Source organism: Schistocerca serialis, chromosome 4 (genome assembly GCF_023864345.2).
Source record: "Schistocerca serialis cubense isolate TAMUIC-IGC-003099 chromosome 4, iqSchSeri2.2, whole genome shotgun sequence".
Classification (NCBI taxonomy): Eukaryota; Metazoa; Arthropoda; class Insecta; order Orthoptera; family Acrididae; genus Schistocerca; species Schistocerca serialis.
Window position 1 is genome coordinate 288273716 of NC_064641.1, and position 25862 is coordinate 288299577.

General features: G+C 39.0%; 1 protein-coding gene across 1 annotated transcript in view; it reads right to left on the reverse strand.

Moving 5' to 3' along the window:
- LOC126473894 (ubiquitin carboxyl-terminal hydrolase 5) overlaps positions 1-25862 on the reverse strand; it is a 165520-nt gene that overhangs the window by 86632 nt on the left and 53026 nt on the right. Inside the window, exons 4-6 of the mRNA XM_050101234.1 lie at positions 18666-18772; positions 18397-18584; positions 9202-9347 (exon numbers count right to left, since the gene is read on the reverse strand). Of these exons, the coding sequence (XP_049957191.1) occupies positions 9202-9347; positions 18397-18584; positions 18666-18772 (441 nt within the window). The remainder of the gene's footprint in view (positions 1-9201; positions 9348-18396; positions 18585-18665; positions 18773-25862) is intronic.

Sequence of the window (25862 nt, forward strand, 5' to 3'; positions counted from 1 at the left end):
TGAATCTTTTTACTGTGCGTATCGCAACTTCGCTATATGGTGAGTAGCAACTTTCCTTCTCTTAACTTGTATGACAGGCAGAGATAATGGACTAGTTTATTTTAGTGGTCATGGTTATTATATATGACAATATTGTATGCAAATTATCCAGTTAATAAGTAATTTAAAGCAAATAATATGGTATTTTTAATAAGATAATATGAAAAGGGAGTATCTTATTCGTGATTAATACCTTAGCCTCGTAAAATAAAGGTATCCCATTTTACCTATTATAGTTAAAAGTATCTTTTATGTTAAAATTTTCCACAAATAGTAAGTCTTAGTTCAAAACTGGTATGTAATGCCATAAGCCAGTTAAAAAACATTTTTAACAATATCTCATCCGTACCTGTATGATTAGTATGTGTTGAGAAAAAGAGATGCTGACTTAAGAAATAATATAAATCATCATCCTACCATGGTGATGTTTTAACTATCTCTCGGCAAAATCTTGCACTGCCTTTCTTCACAGTTCAGTAAGTCAAATCAATAAGCACACTGAAAAATCTTTTCTAATTATAATGGTCAGTCCCACAGAGTAAAAATATCAAACACTGCATTTTCTCTACTAGAAACTGTGTCATAGTACAGCTAATTGTTGATAACTCTTTCATGTCTTATTATTGTTTACTCCACTGATAATAATACACAGTTAAAGTTATTCCATAATCTTATTCCGATTTCAATAGAAGATTCCAAAATCTGCAAAACAGGTGACAATTTTATCACGAGTAAGGTAGAGCTGGCTGCAACCCTTGAGAACTTTTCAATGTTTGATTAGAAGGGTGCACGAGAAAGTTGAAACAGTGGCAAATAGTAGGATGAATGTTATTTTCTTAGTTTCGAATGCATAAGAATGCAAGTTGTTCTCCACCGCAGTGAATTTCTGCAAATCAGAAAATGCAACAAATAGTTCCCTTACAGAATTAGATACATTAGATGAGTGCCAGATGTTATATGTTTCTGTGAAACTGTAAGTGATAGTGTTTCCTACACGATTTCTCAATCTGGTGATCATCTGATTCATGTCCACAGTCGGGTACAGCTAAACCAGTTAGACAGAAGTTATGTTTGATTTAAAGAAAAGCCTAAGTAATGGCGAAGCCTGTTTTCTTAACCCTACGAAGTGTAAATACAAACATATTAAATCTTTTATATCAGAGAATGGAAATTTAAAGGATGAAAAAGACTTTCTTTTATTTATAATTACTTTGAGGAACGGCTAGCTTGAAGTTGTGTTATATATGGAGTGTTATTTCCAAAATATTTTAAGCTTCTGTACTTTACTTGGCACAAGAGAAAATAACAACTGTGTTGTAAATTTTATAGCATGTTTAACAGAGCAAGATGCAAACAGGATTTATATCCATACAGTTTTTGTAAAAAGATTATGTTAGTAACATCTTCACACTTTTAACATTACTTGAGGGCTCCAAGTACCCAACCTCATTTATTTTATACCCAAAACTTGAAATTTCAGAATTTTATGTGAAGGATAATATTCTGAGTCAACAGGAACAGCATCATCTAAAGTGAATACATCACAAGTTGCATCTACGTATGTCTTGGCAAGGCATCTACTTCTCTAAAAAGTGAACTTGCTGTACTGAAAAGCAGATACCAAAATATTAAAAATTTCAGGAGGTCTAAAGAATGAATGTGACTCAAGAAGAAATGAAACGTAAACAGGTGGAAAAGCTACACTTGCTATAATATAACTTCTCTACTGAACGTTTTTTTCTTTTCTACTCCGTTCCAAAAGCAATATATATACACTATACGTATACTCTGTAGATACGAAATCCCCAAGCTACATATTTCTACACCTTCTTATTCAATATGCAGTTTACAAGCTGTTGATAACAGTACGACTGGTTTGATGCAGCTGGAGAGCTAGTCTATCTTGTGCAATGCTCTTCACCTCCAAATCACTACTATAACCTACATACATTTTCCAGTTACATGTACAGAGGTAGGCCAGAAGTGAGAACCTGAAAATATTCAAATAACTTAACATGCAGTTTTGCCATTACATGGATCTGGAAATGTATTCTACATTGAAAATAATGTTCCATGATGTGCCAAATTACAATGCCATGAAGATACGGCATGTGATCATTGTTTTGCTTGTGGTTCTGGTGAATGCCATGGCATGTGAGCATGCTCTGATTTGCTGTTCCAACGTACTATCAAGGTGATACTGGTGTAAGCATCTGAGTCGTAATGGAGGATGCAACTGGATTCAAGACTGAAGAACATGTTCTTAGCATAGGATTGCATTAAAGGAATGAATGGGTGAGACATTTAAGGAAATTAGGAAAAACTTTTTTAATTGTTTCAAAAAAGTCCCAACAGAGGCTAATTGGAAAGAAAAGCCTTTGCAACAGGGTTGGTGACAGATGCACCACACACAGGAAGACCCAAGACACATGACAATGATGATGAAGTCATGTTTATAGAATTTGTAGACCTAGAGAAAGCTTTTCACAATGTTGACTGGAGTACTCTCTCTGAAACTCTGATGGCAAAAGGGATAAAATACAGAAAGTATAAGGCTACTTACAATTTGTACAGAAACCTGATGACAGTTATAAAGAGTCAAGGGGCATGAAAGAGAAACAGTTGTTGAGAAGGGAGTGACACAGGGTTGTAGCCTATCCCCAATGTTATTCAACCTGTACAATGAACCAGCAGTAAAGTAAACAAAAGAAAAATTTGGAGTACGGATTGAAGTTCAGGGAAAAGAAATAAAAACTTTGAGGTCTGCCAATGACATTGTAATTCTGTCAGAGACATCAAAAGATTTGGAAGAGCATTGGAATGCAACAGACAGTGTCTTGAAAGGAGAATATAAGATGAACATCAACAAAAGCAAAATGAGGATAATGGAATGTAATCGAATTAAATCAGATGGTGCTGAGGGAATTAGATTAAGAAACGAGTCACTTGATAAATTTTGTTATTTGGGCAGCAAAATAACTAATGATGGACAAAGTAGAGACTGACAATGGCAAGAAAAGGCCTGTCTGAAGAAAAGAAATTTTTTAACATTGAATATAGATTTAATGAGTTAGGAAGTCTTTTTTGAAAGTATGTGTATGGAGTGTAGCCATGTATGGAAGTGAAATGTGGACAATAAACGATTTAGACAAGAAGAGAATAGAAGTTTTTGAAATGTGGTGCTACAGAAGATTGCTGAAGATTAGATGGGTAGATCATGTAACTAATAAGGAAGTACTGAATAGAACTGGAGAGAAAAGAAATTTGTGACAGAAGGGATTGGTTAGTAGGACACATTCTGAGACATCAAAGGATCACCAATATGGTAATGGAGGGAAGTGTGGGGGGTAAAATCGCAGAGGGAGACCAAAAGATGAATACAGTAAGCAAATTCAGAAGGATGTAGGTTGCAGTAGTTATTCAGAGATGAAGAGGCTTGCGTAAGACAGAGCAGCATGAAGAGCTGCATCAAACTAGTCTATGCACTAAAGACAACAACGAAGTCACTGGGTGTCTAAAAGCATCATCACTTTGTTCACCAGAAAAATCGTCAAGGAAGCAGTCAGAGGAGATGAACATTCCTAGAACCTCCATGTGTCATCAGATGAAGGAAGGCAGTTTATGTTCATTTCGATCTGGTGGCATCAATGAATTACGTGATCATGATATTAATAATCAACATGATTTGTGTGAACAGTTACTTGCAGATCTTGCAAAATTAGCAGCTTGCTGTAAGGTTATGATGACAAATGAATATGATGTGTATCTTAGCTCCCAGTCTTGAAATGTTCATATGGATGTAGAGCACATATTATTACCACCAACTTTCAAATCGCACAATGATCACCATTACAAGATAAGGGAAATACTGAGGTGTCCAGACAGTCATTTTTCCCTCGTGCAATCCACGGGTGGAACAGAGAGGAGGGGCGTGGGGGAATATGACTTCGGCACCAATAGTACCCTCCGCCACACACTGCTTGGTGGCTAGTGGAGTATATGTGTAGATGTAGATATCTGGGAGATAGACAACCATCATTATTATGAAGAAATTAACTGACACCCTCCTAATGTTATTTTCTGCACTGGGCATAATGGTCAGCATAGGGATAGTGTGTTTGAAATACGCAAGAAGTATGTACGAACATTTGTTTCTGCATTATTCCATTCATGCATTTATCTTTTTCTGTTAAATACAATTTCTGCTAGAGCTAGGGAGTCATTTCATGTTCCCGTTTGCCTTTCATGTTGCTTCTTGTTTCAATATAACACCATTAAACAATTCCAATTATGACTTCTGGTCCACCCTGTATACAGCCAGTCAAGTTCAGTTTTCATCAAGCAAAGTTCCATGTCAGTCAGTCCTGGTTGTGCTTTCATAGATTAATATTCATACAGTCAGTCACTGCAGAACTTTTGTCATGTTAAGTCACTTGCAAAAAGTTTTAATTGGACATTTATTAGGTATGCACCAACCATTAATGCCATTCTTGGTGAAATTTAGATTCATGGTAGTCAATGCAGGTTTAATGATTGTATTGTTACCAATGTGAAGTTTACCACATAAAAGCTATTCAGCATCAAAAAGGACAGTGAAAATAAATTTGCACAAACTTGAAAATCTACTTTGGTGGTTGGTCAGTTGATAGATTGTTGGAGTTAAAGGCACCAAAGTGCAAGGTCATCTGTCCCTTCATCCTGTATGTATCAAATCAGGAATAAACCTCAGAAGGACGATACAAAACACAAATCCTGGGAAGCCCAATTGTAAGTAAGATACAATAAGACAGAGATAAAATCAAGGAGAAGTAGGAGAGTGGATGAGACGGGGTAAAGGTAGGCGAGCTGCTCCGCCGAGAATGCAGTTGAGGTCCCAGGGCCTGGGTATGTGGTGGGAGAAGCAGCCTCTGCATCCAATCAGCACCACCTCACTGTCCCTTACTCCAAGGAAACAAGCAACACAGGCAAGATGATAAAATTTTAGGAAAGATAAAATATTGAAAACATAAAAGAACAAGGGGAATAAAAAGGTGGGAAGGGTACGGGCTAGGCTATGCCAGACTGCTGAGCAAGGGCCACCATGGGTCTCCTGAGCCAGATCAGGTGAGGCGTGCCCCTCCAACACCACAGGTGATCAATGAGACTGAAATTTCCCACCTCTCAGAGACGTGCAGAAACCACCTTTGCTGGTGAAACGTAAAACCAAGTCAGCTACTTTGGCATTGTCCACTAACACCAGAGGTAGTGTGTCAGAAAGTTTAGGATATTGCTGCAAAACAGCCAAATCTGGGCAGTCTAGCAGGGCGTGGGCCACCGTCAGGCAGACACCACATCAGCAGTAAGGTGGGTCCTCATGTTGAAGAATATGGCTGTGGGCCAGTCAAGTGTGGCCAATGCATAGCTGTCAAAGGAGAGTGGATTCCCCGTGAGAAGCATGAAGGGAACACTCCCACGTGGTCGTTGTCTCCTTTATTGCCCTCAGTTTGTTTGGGGAGTCTAGGGTGAACCATTCTGAGTTCCAGACAGCCAAGAATTGATGATGTAGAGTCAACCAAATGTCCAGTTGTGGAACCCCAAATCCACAATTGGTATCTTAGTAGTCAACTCTGCCAAGTGGTCAGCATGTTCGTTGCCCGAGAACCCAAAATGTCCAGGAGTCCAAACACAGACAACTGGTTGTCCAGCTTGATGGAGGTCAGAAAGAAGATCCTGGATAGTCGTGACTAATGAGTGATGAAGGTAGCACTGGTCAATAGCCTGAAGATTCCTCAGAGTGTCGCTGCAGATTACAAGCATGTTGCTGGTGTAAGAACGAGAATGGCTAAGGGCCCGTTCGATGGCCACCAATTCAGCAGTGACGACACTGCACCCATTTGGTAAGGAGCATAGTTCACTGCACCCTGCATATGCGTATGCAAATCTGGTTCGTCCGTCCGTCGATCACCAAGTCATCAATGTATACCACTTCTGAATCTGGAAATGCATCGAAGAAGCCTGGAACAGATGGCAAAACACCATGGGGTCAACTGAATCTTTCAGTCCAAAGGACAAATCGTGACAGATCCAAGGTTGTGGTACACGACATGGGGGCGTACATGACTGCTCCCAAAAAAAGTGGTGACAGTGGGGGAAGCTGAAGTTCAGAGTAGAGACACTGTAGTCAAGCTGCAATTGTGACCCCAGTTCTTGGTCTCTGTTGTTCCCATAATCAAGAAGGGATAGTCATTAGCAGTTGCTTCATGATATGATAAAATTTTAAATAGCTTTTCACAATACCACTGAAGTAGTTTTGGTTTGCCTGCCATCTGGACAGCATCTGACAGATGTCAACATCTTATTTATGTCTTCTTCGACCTACGAAAGACTTATGACATGGTGGCACCACATCCTCTCCACCTCACATGAGTGGGGTCTCCATATGCCTTGCCAGGCAAAATCCCGGCTCTCATTTCAATACACACACACACACACACACACATATATATATATATATATATATATATATATATATATATATATATATATATATATAAAAAAATCAAAGGTGAGGTGACTTACCGGACAAAAGCGCTGGCAGGTCGATAGACACACAAACATACACACAAAATTCAAGCTTTTGCAACAAACTGTTGCCTCATCAGGAAAGAGGGAAGGAGAGGGGAAGACGAAAGGAAGTGGGTTTTAAGGGAGAGGGTAAGGAGTCATTCCAATCCCGGGAGCGGAAAGACTTACCTTAGGGGGAAAAAAGGACGGGTATACACTCGCGCGCGCGCACACACACACACACACACACACACACACACACACACATATCCATCCACACATACAGACACAAGCAGACATATTTAAAGACAAAGAGTTTGGACAGAGATGTCAGTCGAGGCGGAAGTGTAGAGGCAAAGAAGTTGTTGAAAGACAGGTGAGGTATGAGTGGCGGCAACTTGAAATTAGCGGAGATTGAGGCCTGGCGGATAACGGGAAGAGAGGATATACTGAAGGGCAAGTTCCCATCTCTGGAGTTCGGATAGGTTGGTGCTGGTGGGAAGTATCCAGATAACCCGGACGGTGTAACACTGTGCCAAGATGTGCTGGCTGTGCACCAAGGCATGTTTAGCCACAGGGTGATCCTCATTACCAACAAACACTGTCTGCCTGTGTCCATTCATGCGAATGGACAGTTTGTTGCTGGTCATTCCCACATAGAATGCGTCACAGTGTAGGCAGGTCAGTTGGTAGATCACGTGGGTGCTTTCACACGTGCCTCTGCCTTTGATTGTGTACACCTTCCGGGTTACAGGACTGGAGTAGGTGGTGGTGGGAGGGTGCATGGGACAGGTTTTACACCGGGGGCGGTTACAAGGGTAGGAGCCAGAGGGTAGGGAAGGTGGTTTGGGGATTTCATAGGGATGAACTAAGAGGTTACGAAGGTTCGGTGGACGGCGGAAAGACACTCTTGGTGGAGTGGGGAGGATTTCATGAAGGATGGATCTCATTTCAGGGCAGGATTTGAGGAAGTCGTGTCCCTGCTGGAGAGCCACATTCAGAGTCTGGTCCAGTCCCGGAAAGTATCCTGTCACAAGTGGGGCACTTTTGTGGTTCTTCTGTGGGAGATTCTGGGTTTGAGGGGATGAGGAAGTGGCTCTGGTTATTTGCTTCTGTACCAGGTCGGGAGGGTAGTTGCGGGAGACAGGCAGACAGTATTTGTTGGTAATGAGGATCACCCTGTGGCTAAACATGCCTTGGTGCACAGCCAGCACATCTTGGCACAGTGTTACACCGTCCGGGTTATCTGGATACTTCCCACCAACACCAACCTATCTGAACTCCGGAGATGGGAACTTGCTCTTCAGTATATCCTCTCTTCCCGTTATCCGCCAGGCCTCAATCTCCGTTAATTTCAAGTTGCCGCCACTCATACCTCACCTGTCTTTCAACAACTTCTTTGCCTCTACACTTCCGCCTCGACTGACATCTCTGTCCAAACTCTTTGTCTTTAAATATGTCTGCTTGTGTCTGTATGTGTGGATGGATATGTGTGTGTGTGTGTGTGTGTGTGCGCGCGAGTGTATACCTGTCCTTTTTTCCCCTTAAGGTAAGTCTTTCCGCTCCCGGGATTGGAATGACTCCTTACCCTCTCCCTTAAAACCCATTTCCTTTCGTCTTTCCCTCTCCTTCCCTCTTTCCTGATGAGGCAACAGTTTGTTGCGAAAGCTTGAATTTTGTGTGTATGTTTGTGTTTGTTTGTGTGTCTATTGACCTGCCAGCGCTTTTGTTCGGTAAGTCACCTCATCTTTGTTTCTGTATATAATTTTTCCCACGTGGAATGTTTGGGAAAAATATATCTAAAAACAAAGATGATGAGACTTACCAAACAAAAGCGCTGGCAGGTCGATAGACAGACAAACATACACACAAAATTGAAGCATTCGCAACAAACGTTCGAAAGCTCGAAATTTTGTGTACGTGTTTGTGTTTTTTTTTTATTGTGCCTATCTACCAGCGCTTTCCCGTTTGGTAAGTCATGGAATCTTTGTTTTTAATATATTTTTCCCACGTGGAATGTTTCATCATTCCACGTGGGAAAAATTTATCAAAAAACAAAGATGATGTGACTTACCAAACGAAAGCGCTGGCAGGTCGAAAGACTCACAAACACAAACATACACACAAAATTCAAGCTTTCGCAACAAACTGTTGCCTCATCAGGAAAGAGGGAAGGAGAGGGAAAGACGAAAGGATGTGGGTTTTAAGGGAGAGGGTAAGGAGTCATTCCAATCCCGGGAGCGGAAAGACTTACCTTAGGGGGAAAAAAGAACAGGTATACACTCGCACACACACACATATCCATCCCCACATACGCAGACAAGCAGATGTTTATACACTATTCGTAATAAATGTGCTGTGTTTTAAATGTGCTGTGTTTCCCAAACTATTTTAGACGTAAATGTGGACACCAAAAATCTCAACGAGTACTGCAGACAATCTGAGGTATCTAGAAAGAAATAAAATTTAACAAGAAGAAACCTTAAGAGCTGCTTCATTTCACTATCACAAGGGTCTCTGAAATTCAGAAATCTCACCAACTTTATAATTTCCTTAACATATAATGTACACATACAAATGATCAAGTGAATATCTTCAAATTAAAAGTATCATGCATACCTTCTCCATGTGGGCAATATTAATGCCAAAATGAGCCAAATGCTGTGCAAGATTGGGATCCTCAACCATATCATCTTCATCATAACTGAAGACATCTGCTTTTCCTTCCTTTGTTATTGTTCCAAGCTTCACTGCCAGGGGATAGTCTGAACGTACAACAAAAAATCAACATAAAAATCAAAGCATAATATTTATTTAGATGTCCATATTTATAAAGGCAATAAAGGTCTGAATAGTATCTTGTTACTCAAATGAAGCTATGCGTATCTGCATATAAATTACAATACAAATTTTAAAATGTGACCCGAAAGAAATAGGAACTGAAATCACAGTTAAATATTTTGTCAACTAGTTTAACAAATTAGCATTTTGACTAACATTACCATGAGCAATAACTACCTCATGTACTTAATACTGATGTGTATGATAATTATTTAGGGAAGTTTATTTATTAAAAGAAATGATGCTGTTTGGACCTGTGACAAAAATCTCGGATTAGATTATAAAAACCAGTGCCTTAACAAAATGCTACTTTATTAAAATTTTGGCTTTGCAGTCATCATCAGATCCAATTATTACAGCAGCAAAACACTGTGGTATCTTATTACGTGTCTTCAAACTTCGGAACAGTCACTGTGCAACACATTTTAGAAGATTGCAATTCCTTGAATTTATAATTCGATCAATAATCAGCCTTTTGCTATGAAGGTTATCACAGGCAAATAAGCAAATCTGACACTGTAGCTGGAAAATTAATCAACCTGTGCAGCAGAAAACCAATGAGTCAGAAGCAGAAAACAGTGATTTTTTCCTTATAATTTTATGAACAAACCACGAACTAGCTCACATACTTTTTTTGTAAGAACTGGTTTTTGCTTAAATGAGCCATCCTGTGATCGTAAGCATGCAGAAGATTGTCTTCACAGTTTAGATCTGAAATTGTTGGATGTAAGGTCCACCAGTTATGCAAAACACGATTTTTCCAAGTTCCCAAACATGTTTCAACACCTCTGTGCCATCACCAGTGGGTTCCTGTTTTATTTAATCTGTGATGTGAACATTTTTAAAAAAATGATTACAAAATTATGTGGATATTTAATTCAAACAACAATTCTTTTCTTTTTAATAGTACCTTCACACACTGCTTGCATGGTTTTTGAGGACCACTTGTATATTATTTATTACAGGTAGCTTGTCATCTGCAACCAAAAAGATGATGATGATAAATTTTGTTGGGAGTTAACCTATCATTTTATGCATCAAAACTTAATTTAGTTTGTCGTGATATTTCGCACCTATATTTGTTGTTACTTACGTTGTTGTGTGGCAAGACCTTTTTTATCTCAGCATCGTGGTGAGGTGTTACGAAGCACACAAACATAACACATATTTTCACAAAATAAAGCCATAAAAGCACTTTTCACTTCACCAAAACACACTGTAATTGTGGTGGTTGTGTGTCCCATGTCCCAAACCAGTCAGTGTACATTTGGTCACCACTGAGTTTGGCACCAAATTTGAATTTTGTTTGCATTTTTTCTATGTGTATGTGTGCTTATTAGCTAATTGTGTAGCCTTTTACATGGTGTTCCTTTTGTGTGTAAAATGGTGAGTCTTTGCAGAGTGTAGTGTATCAATTTATTGTGTGTGTGTGTGTGTGTGTGTGTGTGTGTGTGTGTGTGTGTGTGTGTGTAGACTTTTTAGCTGTTTGTGTTGTCTTTTTTGTGAAGTTTCTTTAATGTGTTAAATAGAGTGTCGCTGCAGAGTGTAGTGTATCATTTAAGACCTATTTCCCTTCTGCTATTGCCTTCAGTATGTGGAAGTTTTCCTCAATGGTCAGTTTGCTGTATAGGCTGTGTCTAGATTTTAGTGTTCTTAAGTCTGCTTCTATTGTAGTTGGGTGGTGATTGTGGGCTATTAGGTGGTCAGCAATTGTGCTATGGGAGCTGTTGCTTTTTAAAGCTCTGAGATGTTCAGAATATTAGGTTTTGAAGTTTCTGCATGTGTGTCCTATGTACACTGACTGGCAAGTGTTGCATGTGAGTTCATATAATCCTGATCTGTTAAATTTATCCGTGGGTGTTTCTTGTGTTCTGACCTTTTTCCGTGTTGTGCTCTCTGTCCTGTATCCTATTTGGAGTCCCTGTTTCATTAATATGTTGCCTATTATGTGAACAATCTTGTTATTGTAGGTGCGTATGTGCCATTTCATTTTGTGTGTGTGTTGTTGCTCTGTTGTGTTGTGTGTGTGGTCATTGTTTGTGTTCTGTGTTGGGTGAGAATGCATGCATGCATGCATGCATGCGCGCGCGTGTGTGTGTGTGTGTGTGTGTGTGTGTGTGTGTGTGTGTGTGCGCACTCGCATTTTTGTACTGTTTACATATTTTTTTATTTTAATTTGTCTACCATATGGTATCATAACCATTTTCTACCACTATTTGTTTTATTGTTTTTAGTTCTTGTGTGTAGTTCTGTTTGTTCATGGGTGTTCTGTTTAATCTATGGGGTATGAATCTGAAGTTTGCTTGCTTATGTGTCAATGGGTGGTTCGATAGTTCGTGAATGGTGGTGCTTGTGGTTGTCGGTTTCCTGAATATTGTGAAATTGTGTGTGTTGTTTGTTTTATGTATAGTGAGATCTACAAAATGTAGGGTGGTGTTGGTTTCTGTTTCTACAGTGGAGTTAATTTTTGGGTGTAAGGTGTTTATTTCATTGTGTAGCTGTTCTATGTGTGCGTGTGGTTCGTCAGTCAGGCATATTATGTTATCGACAAAACGGTATCAGTATATGACTTTGTAGTTTTTTGGTTTTATTATGTGTCTGAAGATCATGTTCTCCAGGTTGTTCATATCATGTTAGCTAGGAGGCCACTAACTGGTGATCCCATTGGCAGTCCTTCATGTTGAGAATAAAATTCTTTGTTGAACACAAGATAATTTTGTGATGTTATGGTTGTTATTTCATTGATGCGTGTGTCCAGTGTGTTTTCTTGTTGTTTTAATCTCTGTGTGATGACGCTGATTGTTTCATTTACTGGAATACAAGTGTACATTGATGTGCTTTCAAATGATATGAGGGTTGCTGTGTCTGGTATGTGTATGTTCTTGATTCTGTCGATTAATTCCATCAAGTTTTCCAGATTCCTGTTATCAAAAATGCGCAATTTTTTTTAGTAATGTGTGTGTGTGCATGTGTGTGTTGTCCTAGGTGGTAGGATGGAGCATTTCTGAAGTTGATGACAGGCCTTAATGGGATATTATCCTTGCAAACCCTTTGGTAGGAAATTTAGGGCAGGTGCTTTTTCTGTGTCATCCTTTTTACCTGGCCTTTTGAGAATGTATTTTTGATGTTTTTCAGTGTCTGTTGAAAGTTTTTCTGGTCCTTGCTACTTGGGTCACTGGTCAGTTTTGTGATGTTATTGTCTTTGAGAAAAATCTAGTGTTTTTTTCTAAGTATTCATTTTCATCCATAATTACAGCAATATTCCCTTTATTTGCTCTTGTTACTGTGGCGTTATTCTGTTTTAATTTTTGTTTTAGCTTGTTGGCTGTGATTTCCTCTGATGTTATATTATTAGAAATAATGGTGGATTTGTGCGTTCTGATTATCCATTTTATTTCCGCAGCTACTAATTCTCTTGTCAAGTTTGCATTAAAATTTGGTGTGCTCAGTCTTTTTTTGTTCCTTTATAATGTGTTCTGATTCTGTTATGAGGTTTTCTATTGTTTTGTGTGATATTTTTGTGTTAATGTAGTTGGCTTTTGGGGGAGGAGACCAGACAGCGAGGTCATCGGTCTCATCGGATTAGGGGTGGATGGGGAAGGAAGTCGGCCGTGCCCTTTGAAAGGAACCATCCCGGCATTTGCCTGGAGCGATTTAGGGAAATCACGGAAAACCTAAATCAGGATGGCCGGACGCGGGATTGAACCGTCGTCCTCCCGAATGCGAGTCCAGTGTGCTAACCACTGCGCCACCTCGCTCGGTGTTAATGTAGTGTTTTGGCCCTTTTTCTAGTAGGTTCTTTCCTTGTTTGGTAAGATTTATGTCCGTTAGGTTAATGATGCTGTCATGGAATTTATATTGTTGGTTGTGATTGGTTTCAGTGGGTGTGTTTTTGCTGTTAGTTATTCTGTTGAGTTTTCTGTTTCGTTTCTCCTGTTTTTCTTGCATTACTTTCTGTACGTACACTTTTTCTCTCTCTGTAATTTCAAAAATGTGAACTGGTATTGTGAATTTGCTGGTCAATTTTAAATGTGTTTCATAAAGTTCAGTGTTGAATGATTGCTTTTTAGCATACAATTCCCTAATCTCTTGCTTTAGCCGCATAATCACCACTTCTCTTTCACTTTCTTTGGTGCAGATGACATGCTATTCACATAGTTTTTGATATAGTCTGGAATTACATCATCAGCTAGGCAATTTTTATTAAACTGTATATTGAGAGTTGTCTTCTGTAGCTTCATTAAGGTGTTTCTGTATTTGATGTACAGCTTGCTGGGGAATGCCTGGCTCGGCGACAAAACAGTCGTCATTTGGATTTGCAACTCCTTGTGTTTACCGTGTTTGCAGTTAAATTTGTTGGATGTAAGGTCCGCCAGTTAATAAATAATATACAGGTCCTGAAAAACCATGCAAACTGAGTGTGAAGGTAATAATTAAAAGAAAAGAATTGTTGTTTGAACTAAATATCCACATAATTTTGTAATCATTTAGTAAAAATGTTCACATTACAGATTAAATTATACAGAAACCCACTGTTGATGCCACAGAGGTGTTGAAACATGTTTGGGAACTTGGCAAAATGGTTTTTTGCATAACTGCTAACATATTTATGAACAACCTGGAGAACATGATTTTCAGACACATAATAAAACCAAAAAACTACAAAGTCATATACTGGTACCATGATGTCGATGACATAATATGCCTGACTGATGAATCACATACACACATAGAACAGTTACACAATGAAATAAACACCTTACACCCAAAAATTAACTTCACATTAGAAACAGAAACTAACACCACCCTACATTTTCCACATCTCACCACACATAAACAGACAACACACACAACTTCGCAATATTCAGGAAACCTACAACCACAAGCACCACCATTCACAACCTATCGAACCACCCACTGACACATAAGCAAGCAAACTTCAGATTCATTCTCCAGAACACCCATGAACAAACAGAATTACAAACAAGAACTAAACACAATAAACGAAATAGCAGTAGAAAATGGTTATGATACCCATATGGTAGTCAAATTAAATAAAAAACTATGTAAACAGTACAAAAATGAACATACCACTCACAGACACCAAATCAAAAGAAAAGTTTCAGGGTGAAATATCGAAGGCATTCAACATAAAAACAGATGTAAGGCAAAGTGACTGCCTGTCTCCACTACTCTTTAACTGCATACTAGAGAAAATAGTAAGAGAATGGAACCAAAAACTAAAAGAAGAGAAGCTATCATCAATCAGACTGGGAACTAAAAACAAAGGTATTGAAGTTCACTGTTCAGCATTTGCATATGATTTTGCTATTCTTTCTGAAAACCTAACAAATGCTGGAATACAAATCAATCTCTTAGAGGAAATAGCCAACAAAGCAGGTTTAAGAATACCAGTAGAAAAAACAAAATTTATGACAATTATAAAAAATGCTCCGGAATCGCTAGCAACAGATATTGGCCAGATAAAGAGGGTACATAAATTTAAATATTTGGGAGAAATTATCCAAGAAAATGGCTTAGAAAAATTCGTTATAGAAGAAAGAATACATAAAATGGAGAGCGCTTATGGAATAACTAGGAATGTCTACAACAAATGGGGTCTGTCTAAAAATTTGGAGATGCAGCACTACAACACAGAAGTAAAACCAGAATATATTTATGCATGTGAATGTTTAGTGCTGAACTCCAAATTACACAAACATTAAGTCCTAGAAAGAAGAATCATTCGAAAAATACTCGGACCACCAAAAAATACAGAGGTATGGAAATTAAAAAGCAATGAAGAAGTTTACCCCAACATAGAAAACATAAATGAAACACTACAAAAGAAGCGACTGCTATTTTCTGGATACTTATACAGGATGAACAGCAACAGGTTAACCGAACAGAGTTTTACATCTTTGGAACAAGAAGTCAACATAGCCTGGATTCAAGAAGTTAGGAAAGATTTGGAAAGAAACAATATAAGTGAAAAAGATGCAATAGAAAGACAGAGTTTCAAGAGGAAAGTGTTAAAAATGGAAGGATTCCAAGGCAGGAGGGAGAAGAAGACAGGGTCAAAATGATCCGAGGAGAGAAAAAGGATACATAGTGAAAAGATGAAAGAATACTGGGGGAAAAAGGAAGAACAACAATGAAGGAAACAATGAAATTTGTGTGTCGTCCTTAGATGACCCAAATGAAAGTCTAAGAAGAAGAACATACCACCCCCCCCCCCCCCCCACACACACACACACACACACACACACACACAGTCCTCACCCAACACAGAACACAAACAATGACCACACACACAACACAACAGAGCAAACACACACAACACACAAAACGAAATGGCACATACTCACCTACAATAACAAGATTGTTCACATAATAGGCAACATATTAAAGAAACAGGGACTCCAAATAGGATACAGGACAGAGAGCACAACACAGAAAAAGGTCAGAACACAAGAAACACCCACGGATAAATTTAACAGATCAGGAATATATGAACTCACATGCAACACTTGCCAGTCAGCGTACATAGGACACACATGCAGAAACTTCAAAACCTAATATTCTGAACATCTCAGAGCTTTAAAAAGCAACAGCTCCCATAGCACAATTGCTGACCACCTAATAGCCCACAATCACCACCCAACTACAATAGGAGCAGACTTAAGAACACTAAAATCTAGACACAGCCTATACAGCAAACTGACCATTGAGGAAAACTTCCACATACCGAAGTCAATAGCAGAAGGGAAACAGGTCTTAAATGGATACACTACACTCAGCAGAGACACACTTTTTACACACAAAAGGAACCCCATGTAAAAGACTACACAATTAGATAAGAAGTGTGCACACACACACACACACACACACACACACACACAACAGAAAAAATGCAAACAAAATTCAAATTTTGTGCCAAACTCAGTGGTGACCATACGTACACTGACTGGGCTGGGACATGGGACACAGAACCACCACAATTACAGTGTGTTTTGGTGAAGTGAAAAGTGCTTTTATGGCTTTATTTTGTGAAAATGCGTGTTATGTTTGTGTGCTTCATAACACCACACCATGATGCTGAGATAAAAAAGGTCTTGCCACACAACAACGTAAGTAACAATGAATATAGGTGCGAAATATCATGACAAACTAAATTACGTTTTAGTGCATAAAATGATAGGTTAACTCCTAACAAAATTTCTCATCAACACCATTTTGGTTGTAGATTACACGCTACCTGTAATAAATAATATACAGGTGGTCCAGAGGTACTAACAAAAAGAAACGAATATCCACATAATTTTGTAATCATTTAGTAAAAATGTTCACATTACAGATTAAATAAAACAGAACTCCACTGATTATGCCACAGAGGTCCTGAAACACATTTCGAAACTTGGAAAAACGGTGTTCTGCATAACTGGCAGACCTTACCTCCAACAAATTTAACTGCAAACACAGTAAACAGAAGGTGCTGCAAATCCAAATCATGAATATTTAGATCTGAAGTTGGTCGAACTCAGCCAAAACCAGTCATTCAAATACAAATATATGATGAGCTAGGCACTGCTTTGCACAGGTAGCAGAATGGAACATTTCTTCACCATGGAGTAGCTCCAGGTTTGTAGTCTCTCTACATGTGTTTTGCTGATTGTGTGATACACACACAGCATGAGTTTTTGCACTACTATTACACCATGTTGCATGCTTGTCTTTCATAACACTATCAAAATGCAGGGTGTTATTTTTAAGTATCTGTTTAACTGTGAAGAAAAAGCCTACAGGTGTTGTATGGTCTGTATGTTTCCTTGAATATACTGATGCTGTGCAAGCTGACATCTTAAAAGGTCCTTGTCACTTGGTGTGAAAGATTGTTTACTCATACCAGCTGACTGCCTAGTTATTGCAGCTCAGAATGTCAGAATTTTTGATGAACACTCCATTTCAGTATCTTCACAAACTGCAGATCGTACAGCAATTTTATTCTAGTAACGGCTTATTTAATGTACCTACAACTGTGAACAATATTCCTGGAAGTCAATGAAAATGTGAACTTCATTCAAAATTCTTAAATGTTCAATGAAGCCCATGCTCACATAAGTGATTACATTACGATGCAGAATTTCAGTTATCAGGGTCAAGAAAACACTGCTCAGATTCACCAGTTACAGTTTCACCGTACCAAAATTAGTACATAGTGCACAGCGTTCACTTCACCAGGTGCTAGGCCTTCACTCTCTTAAGGTTAATGAGAGACTACTGTCACCATGGCATCAGAGTGTCATCGTAAATACTCTAAAAAGGCATCCATGGTTCCAACACTATATAAATTTCCTTGGTATTTCGGTAACCTGGTTTTAATAGGAAGAAGTTCCCGCCCCCTCCCCCAATACGTATGTGGCAGCAATGAAAAATTATTTGGGGGTTGCGTTAATCAAAGGAATGTTAGCATCACTTGGCTGTTACTGTACCCAGACCATTCATTTGCAGCTTCTCTTCATGGAGATATATAACAAGCATCACACTACCAACAACAGTTCCTCAGCTCGTCAAGGGACATTGTCCTGATATCCTACACAATTTTTTGCCAGTAAAAGTAATGTTAATTTTTGAGAACACTACTCAAGAGCTGAACGGAGTAATGTTCCAAAATTTATGCTCTCAACGTCTCCACATGCCCGATACCATTCCAACATACAGTTTTATATCCCACACAATTCAATTATGCAAGGCCACTCACCACTAGTCTGCATTTTCTACTTATTCATCTGTTTACATTCACAAGAGTGAATTAGCATTTTACAAAAGGAATTAGTGTATTAAACTTCTTGATAACAAATTTACATTTTCAAGTCCTGTTAATAATCAAATCAAAACATGATTCAGACACAATATCAAAACCGGAAAATCTATTAGACCAGTATAAGCTATAATTAAATACAAATATATTACTTGTTTCACGATAATGCTCAACAGCATGGTCATTTCCTCCAGAGCCATCAAAAAATTTTCTCCCACATAGAACAGCTCCATCTGTTAGATTGAGCCACAGATTCTGAGTGAGATCACATTTCTCACACTTCCATCCATTTGGAGGAATCTTTTTGCCATTATTTAATTGAAGAAGATTATTTGCATGCCTTGAAAGAAAAATAGAGTGTGATTGTAGCATATTTGTTGTACATACATGCATCTACGTGTAAAATTTGGTTCAAACTTACTTTGATATTATTCTTGCTTCACCATCCCATGTGCCTGTTAATGCCTCGAGTTCAGCTAGTTTTGTGGCTGACTCTGCAGCTAGAATAGCTTTGACACATTCCTGCACCTGTTTAGGAGAGAGATACTGATTGTCCAAATCTGATAAAGTGACACATATGACAAGCATCAATGTTTTACTTATTAATGTTGATAAAAGCAAGTGGGTCATTCCATGCTCCCATATGGAGGACATAGAAATAGGCATCCCTGTGGCTGAGATGCAACTGAAAGAGGGTTGAAAACAAGTAAGTCACCCTGTCCAGATGGAATCCTAATTTGACACTGGCCACATACTTCACCTGTGGATCTCTCACCCAGCGTAAAGACCCAACCTACTGGGAAAAGTGCAGGTGACACCTGTATATCAGAGAGGTTAAAGAATGGACATGCAAAATTACAGACAATATCCTTAACATTAGTTTGCTGCAGAATTCTTGAGCGTATTCTAAATTCAAACATAATAAATTTCTCAAGATAGAAGCTTCTATCCACAAATCAGAACAGATTTAGCAAGACTCGCTCGTGTGAAATTCAGCTTTCACTTTCCTTGCACAATACTCTGCAAATCAAGGATGAAGGGCAACAGGCAGATTCAACATTCTTAAGTTTCTGAAAAATGTCTGACACAATGCCCCGCTGCAGACTTAATGAAGGAAGGAGCATACAGAATAGGTTCCCAGATACGTGAGTGGCTCTAAGACTTCTGAAGTGACAGAACCTGGTATTTTATCCTGAATGGTTAGTATTCATCAGAGACAAAGGTATCATCACAAATTGCCCATGGAATTGTGATAGGACCACTCTTGTTCTCCATACAGGGTGGTCGATTGATCGTGACCGGGCCAAATATCTCACGAAATAAGCATCAAACAAAAAAGTACAAAGAATGAAACTTGTCTAGCTTGAAGGGGAAAACCAGATGGCACTATGGTTGGCCCATTAGATGGCACTGCCATAGATCAGTTATCAACTGCATTTTTAAAAATAGGAACCCCCATTTTTTATTACATACTCGTGTAGTATGGAAAGAAATATGAATGTTTTAGTTGGACCACTTTTTTCGCTTTGTGATAGATGGCGCTGTAATAGTCACAAACGTATGGTTCACAATTCTAGATGAACAGTTTGTAACAGGTAGGTTTTTAAAATTAAAACGCAGAATTTAGGTACGTTTGAAGATTTTATTTCAGTTGTTACAATATGATACATGTACCTTTGTGAACTTATCATTTCTGAGAATGCATGTTGTTACAGCGTGATTACCTGTAAATACCACATTAATGCAATAAATGCTCAAAATGATGTCCGTCAACCTCAACGCATTTGGCAATACGTGTAATGACATTCCTCTAAACAGCGAGTAGTTCACCTTCCGTAATGTTCGCACATGCATTGACAATGCACTGACGTGTGTTGTCAGTGGATCACGATAGCAAATACCCTTTAACTTCCCCACAGAAAGAAATCCGGGGACGTCAGATCCGGTGAACGTGCAGGCCATGGTTTGGTGCTTCGAGGACCAATCCACCTGTCATGAAATATGCTATTCAATACCGCTTCAACCACAAGCAAGCTATGTGCCAGACATCCATCATGTTGGAAGTACATCGCCATTCTGTCATGCAGTGAAACATCTTGTAGTAACATCAGTAGAACATTACGTAGGAAATCAGCATACACTGCACCATTTAGTTTGCCATCGATAAAATGGAGGCCAATTATCCTTCCTCCCATAATGCTGCACCATACATTAACCCGCCAAGGTCGCTGATGTTCCACTTGTTGCAGCCATTGTGGATTTTTCGTTGCCCAATAGTGCACATTATGCCAGTTTACGTTACCACTGTTGGTGAATGATGCTTCGTCGCTAAATAGAACGCAAGCAAAAAATCTGTCATCATCCCGTAATTTCTCTTGTGCCCATTGGCAGAACTGTACACAACGTTCAAAGTCGTCGCCATGCAATTCCTGGTGAATAGAAATATGGTACAGGTGCAATCGATGTTGATGTAGCATTCTCCAACACCGACATTTTTCAGATTCCCGATTCTCGCGCAATTTGTCTGCTGCTGATGTGTGGATTAGCTGCGACAGCAGCTAGAACCCCTACTTGGGCATCATCATTTGTTGCAGGTCGTGGTTGACATTTCACATGTGGCTGAACACTCCTTGTTTCCTTAAATAATGTAACTATCCAGCGAACGGTCCGAACACTTGGATGATGTCGTCCAGGATACCGAGCAGCATACATAACACACACCCGTTGGGCATTTTGATTACAATAGCCATACATCAACACGATATCCACCTTTTCCGCAATTGGTAAATGGTCCATTTTAACATGGGTAATGTATCATGAAGCAAACACCGTCCGCACTGGCGGAATGTTACATGATACCACATACTTACACGTTTGTGACTATTAGAGCGCCATCTATCACAAAGTGAAAAAAGTGGCCTAACTAAAAGGTTCATATTTCTTTACATACTACACGAATATGTAATAAAAAATGGGGGTTCCTATTTTAAAAAACACAGTCGATATCCGTTTGACCTATGGCAGCACCATCTAGCGGGTCAACCGTAGTGCCATCTGGTTTCCCCCTTCGAGGTAGCCAAGTTTTGTTCTTTGTAGTTTTTTCGTTTGATGCTTACTTCATGTGATATTTGGCCCCGTCACTATCAATGGACCACCCTGTATACATAAATGGTCTAACGGTTAGGGTGAGTAGTAAGTTGCAGGTCTTTTCTGATGGTGCCAAAGAGAATGGGGAAATGTCATCCTTGGGTGACTGTAGAAGAATACAGGATGACGACTGGATTTCTATTTGGTGTGATGAACAGAAGCTTACTCCAAATGCAGAAAATTTAATTTAATGTAGATAAGTATGAAAAAACCTTGTAAGACCCGAAAACAATACAAATTGTGCACTGCTTGAAACAGCCATGCCAGATATCTACATGTAACATTGTGACGAATTATGAATTGGAACGAGCATGTAAGGTTAGTTGTAGATAAGGTGAATGGCCGACTTTCTCTCTCTCTCTCTCTCTCTCTCTCTCTCTCTCTCTCTCTCTCCATTTGTGAATGGCACACAATGCCCAGTGGTCTAGCAGTCCCCACGTTATTACATAAGATTCTGTTCAAATTTTGTGGATAGATGTCTAAACATGATATAGGTAATTCCACAAATTATTAGTTCCCAGTATTTTGTATTTAGTCTCTAGGGGTTAAGTAAGTTGAAGATGGTGGAAATCTTAAGACGAGGTTGCAGAGGACTTTGTCACTTCTGAGGTGGTGTGTTACATGAAATAGTTAAGCTACACCATTGAGAATACGCCCTTTGGTTCAATAATTTGCATAGTATGAGGTATACAAGGTTTAAGACTTTTTATACAATTCTCAGAGGTGCACCATCACCAACTAATTTCAATACAATGAAAAATGTTCAAACTATTGGTGGAATTATTTCATTAAATAATTGTGACAGATAGCCCTGCTTTAAGTTGTTTGCTATCTATTAGTTTATTTATGGTAAATGTAAAACTTAGCTTTGCGATAAGAAAATTTCTTGGCATAGTCAGTGGCAACACCTCATTCAGAAAATCATCTTTGATATTTAGGTAATTTGAAATTTGTAACACAAAGTTTATCTCTAATGGAGTTCATTCAACATCCATTAGTAACAACACTTTTTTGTGATCCTATACATTACTTCTGAAGAAGAATATTACTGTTGAGCCCCTAAGTGATAAGGAGGGGAAATTGGGTCTCAAGAAAGAGGCACAGGATGGAACATGGGGAAAGGGGAGCAGTAAGAAAACTGGAAACTGGGCCCTGCGAGGAAGCTGGTACGGAGCGAAGAGAGGCAGCAAGGAAGCCGGGGGAAAAGGGGACAGCAAGAAGGCTGGGGAAAAAAGAGTGCAGTCAGAAACAAGGGAATAAGGGGGTAGTCTAGTCAGGAACATGGGGATAAGTGAGAGGGGCATCAGTCAGGAAAATGGGTATTTGGCGGGGGGAGGGGGGGGGGGGCAGCCAGGAATGTCAGAAAAAGAGGGGCAATCAGGAACATGAGGAAAAGGAAAGCACTTCAGAAGCTGGGGAACAGACATGGTGTTCAGGAAGCTGAGGAATAGGGGGGCAGTAAGTAAGGAAGCTATGACATGGCTGGGGGGGGGGGGGGGGGCAATGATGAAGCTGGGGAGTATGAGGGGAGGGGGCCAATAAGGATGTGAGGAATATGTGGGCAGTGAGGAAGCTGGGGAGATGGGGTGATAGCAATATAATGAGTCGTTCAACAGCAGGTTGCTGCGACCAGAGTTAAGGGTTGTAGACAAGACTGATGGCTTCTGTTCTGTAGGATTAATGAAAATCAATATCCTCCAGGGCTGTGAAGAGATGCTCTTTTGCACAGGGGATCCTAAGGCAGGGTGCCGGAGTTTTGGGCTACATTTTTTCTTTCTTCTTTATTTCTGTAGCATCCTTTTCTTTTTTTTTTTTTGCATATTCAGATGTTTCACCTTATGAACCTTCCTTTTATTTCATACAGTAAGCAAGATCCATATCTCAGGCTATTCAGAAGTACAGCCTTACTGCAGAAACCTGACAAATTTTGATGGAGAGATGCTAGTAGCAGAAATCTCACTGATGTTACAGTTAAAGAATTCAAATGGCTCCCAAAAGGTGACAGAATGATTATTGTTTGATTTACTGTGGCGCATAGAATTCATGTGTGTTGTATGATCTACAAAACTGAATAAAATTTTACCATCTAAGCCTGCATGGGCAACCTATGATGATCTGCGAGCATGATTCACATACTTAATTAAGTTCGTGGGCCTCCTAGACATGTGACGCAAGAGCAGTGCTCCTAGCGCATGTTTTCGTGGTAATGCACCAATGTGAATTGTACCCCTTTCCCAACACACTACACCAGCAAACTATACCTTAAGAATGTGTTTTCAAGACTACATCCATTTTATGTTCACCCCTTTCTTCAATTTTTTATATATTTTTAAATGCACCATGAACATTCTATCTTTACTTACAACAATTAATAACAGCTGTCTTAAGAACTTGTCATAAAATTCTGCAACACTGTCAGTTAAAAAACAATGTTCATGACATGCAAATAAATGTAAACATCTGAGAATAAGATGCCAGGCATCTTGATATAATATAATAGAAAAATAAAAACTTATGAACACAACTGGTTGCAGCTAATTCATTACAAATTGCCTTCAGTTTTAACATTTGCAATGTTCCAATTACCTCCACACTCTCTCTCCCACAAATTTCTTCCACAGACCAGATGAAACCAATCACCAGCTCGATCCGGCTCGTGGGCCACTGGTTGCTCAGCTGTGGTTTGAGCAGTGGTTTAATATTTAAGAATATAAACCTGTTTCAAAATGAATGGGCGAAGATTCTAAATTGAACTGTATAATGTGGTTAAGCCTGAGAGGTGTACTCTGTTAAGTATACTTTGTAGATTTGTTTGGTATTCTGCTCATGAATGCAGTTTGTGGTGATCGTTGTCTGGTATTGTTAAGAAACATGACTGTTATGGATTCTATTGAAATAATCTTATCACTTTAACTCTGTCGGTATGCATGCCCTTAAGACAATAATCTGAAGATCGTATAATGGAGTGAACAATTATTTTATGTTACACAGACGATAATCACTCACGAGGGTAATGGGAAAGAAGTATCAAAACAACCTTCTTGGCCTGAACATTTCAACAAGTGAGGTTTTGTACTGTTACTATTAATAGTTTTTATAATGATAGATATTTTGCTGATTATATGTTGTTCTATTAGTGGGTTGGGCCCGCTGTATTCCGCTGATCATGAACTACCCAAAGTTGTAGTAGTGGTGTTGGTGCTAACCATTAGATGCATTCTGGAGGTCTTACAGACAATAACACAGAGTAAGAGATACTGAATGGATAAACTATGTTGTTCTGATGTTTTGTTTTATATTGTCCTTGTAGAATCACTGTTTCATTAGAAAACCAAGTTTTGATTGTACTCTCGATTTTGGGTATCTGAGTATGCGTTTAAAAGTAATTGTGGATACTACCAAGCAATGTTTGACTGACTCTAGCAATATTTATGGTAAGACCTATATTAAAAATTTAGGTGAACAATTTATATTAGGAACAAGTGGAAACTAACACAATTCCTGTATTAAACAGAGGATACACCAACTTCCAGAGAGCAACTGTAAATTAATGTGAAATTAATTTAGAAGTAGTCTATGCAAAGAGACTGCATGTCATATAATTTGTAATGAAGTTAAACACCAAGAATTTTAAATATTGAAACGAGACTCAAATAAATCGAAATCACAGCCTCACACCATCCACTGAGAAAGGCTTTGCCTGAATTGGCATCATACAATGTTGCTTTGATGTGGAATGTACCCCAGTAATCGTATCTGTTTCCTCTGAGAATTTAACTGAGATTTTTTTTACATACCTTTAAGATTTTCATGTACATCAGTAAACAGACTTACAATTTCTTTAAGGCTGCGGCTGACACTTTGTAAAATTTTAAAGTTTATCTGTCTCTCTGTCAACAAAGAGTAAGTGCAAGTCCCAGCAGCGTAACAGTGTATCTGGCAAAAAATGTGCTGCATTGGAAGCGGTATTCCACAAGCTACACATACTAGGGTGTCATCGCATTGGAGGAGACACTGTTGTGTTCAACATCCTACTATTACCTTTTAGTGTCCACTTCATTCCATCATCAGAACTGTCGGAAGATTCAAACTGGTGAGAATATTTAGTGACCCAAGCTTTATATAGGGAAATGTAACATATGAAACTGCAGTTAGTAGCATTATTCCCCCCATACAGTCTGTTTTTTGTGCACTGAAGATACAATGTAGATTTTCATAGTAGCACTGGGATGACAGTGTCCATTACGTGTGACAACAACAAATAAGGCAATAATTATGTTAACAAGTGAAGCCACATCCACAACAGATGCATTGTGCACAAATGCAAGCTGCAGAGCGGTGCAGAACAATGCAAAGCAGTGCACAACTGCGCAGTACGTTCATTGCATGGGCAATGAGAAACACCAACCAAACAGAGCCATGCACGAACAAACCACTTCCTTTGATTTACCAAAACTGCATGTTTTTTTTT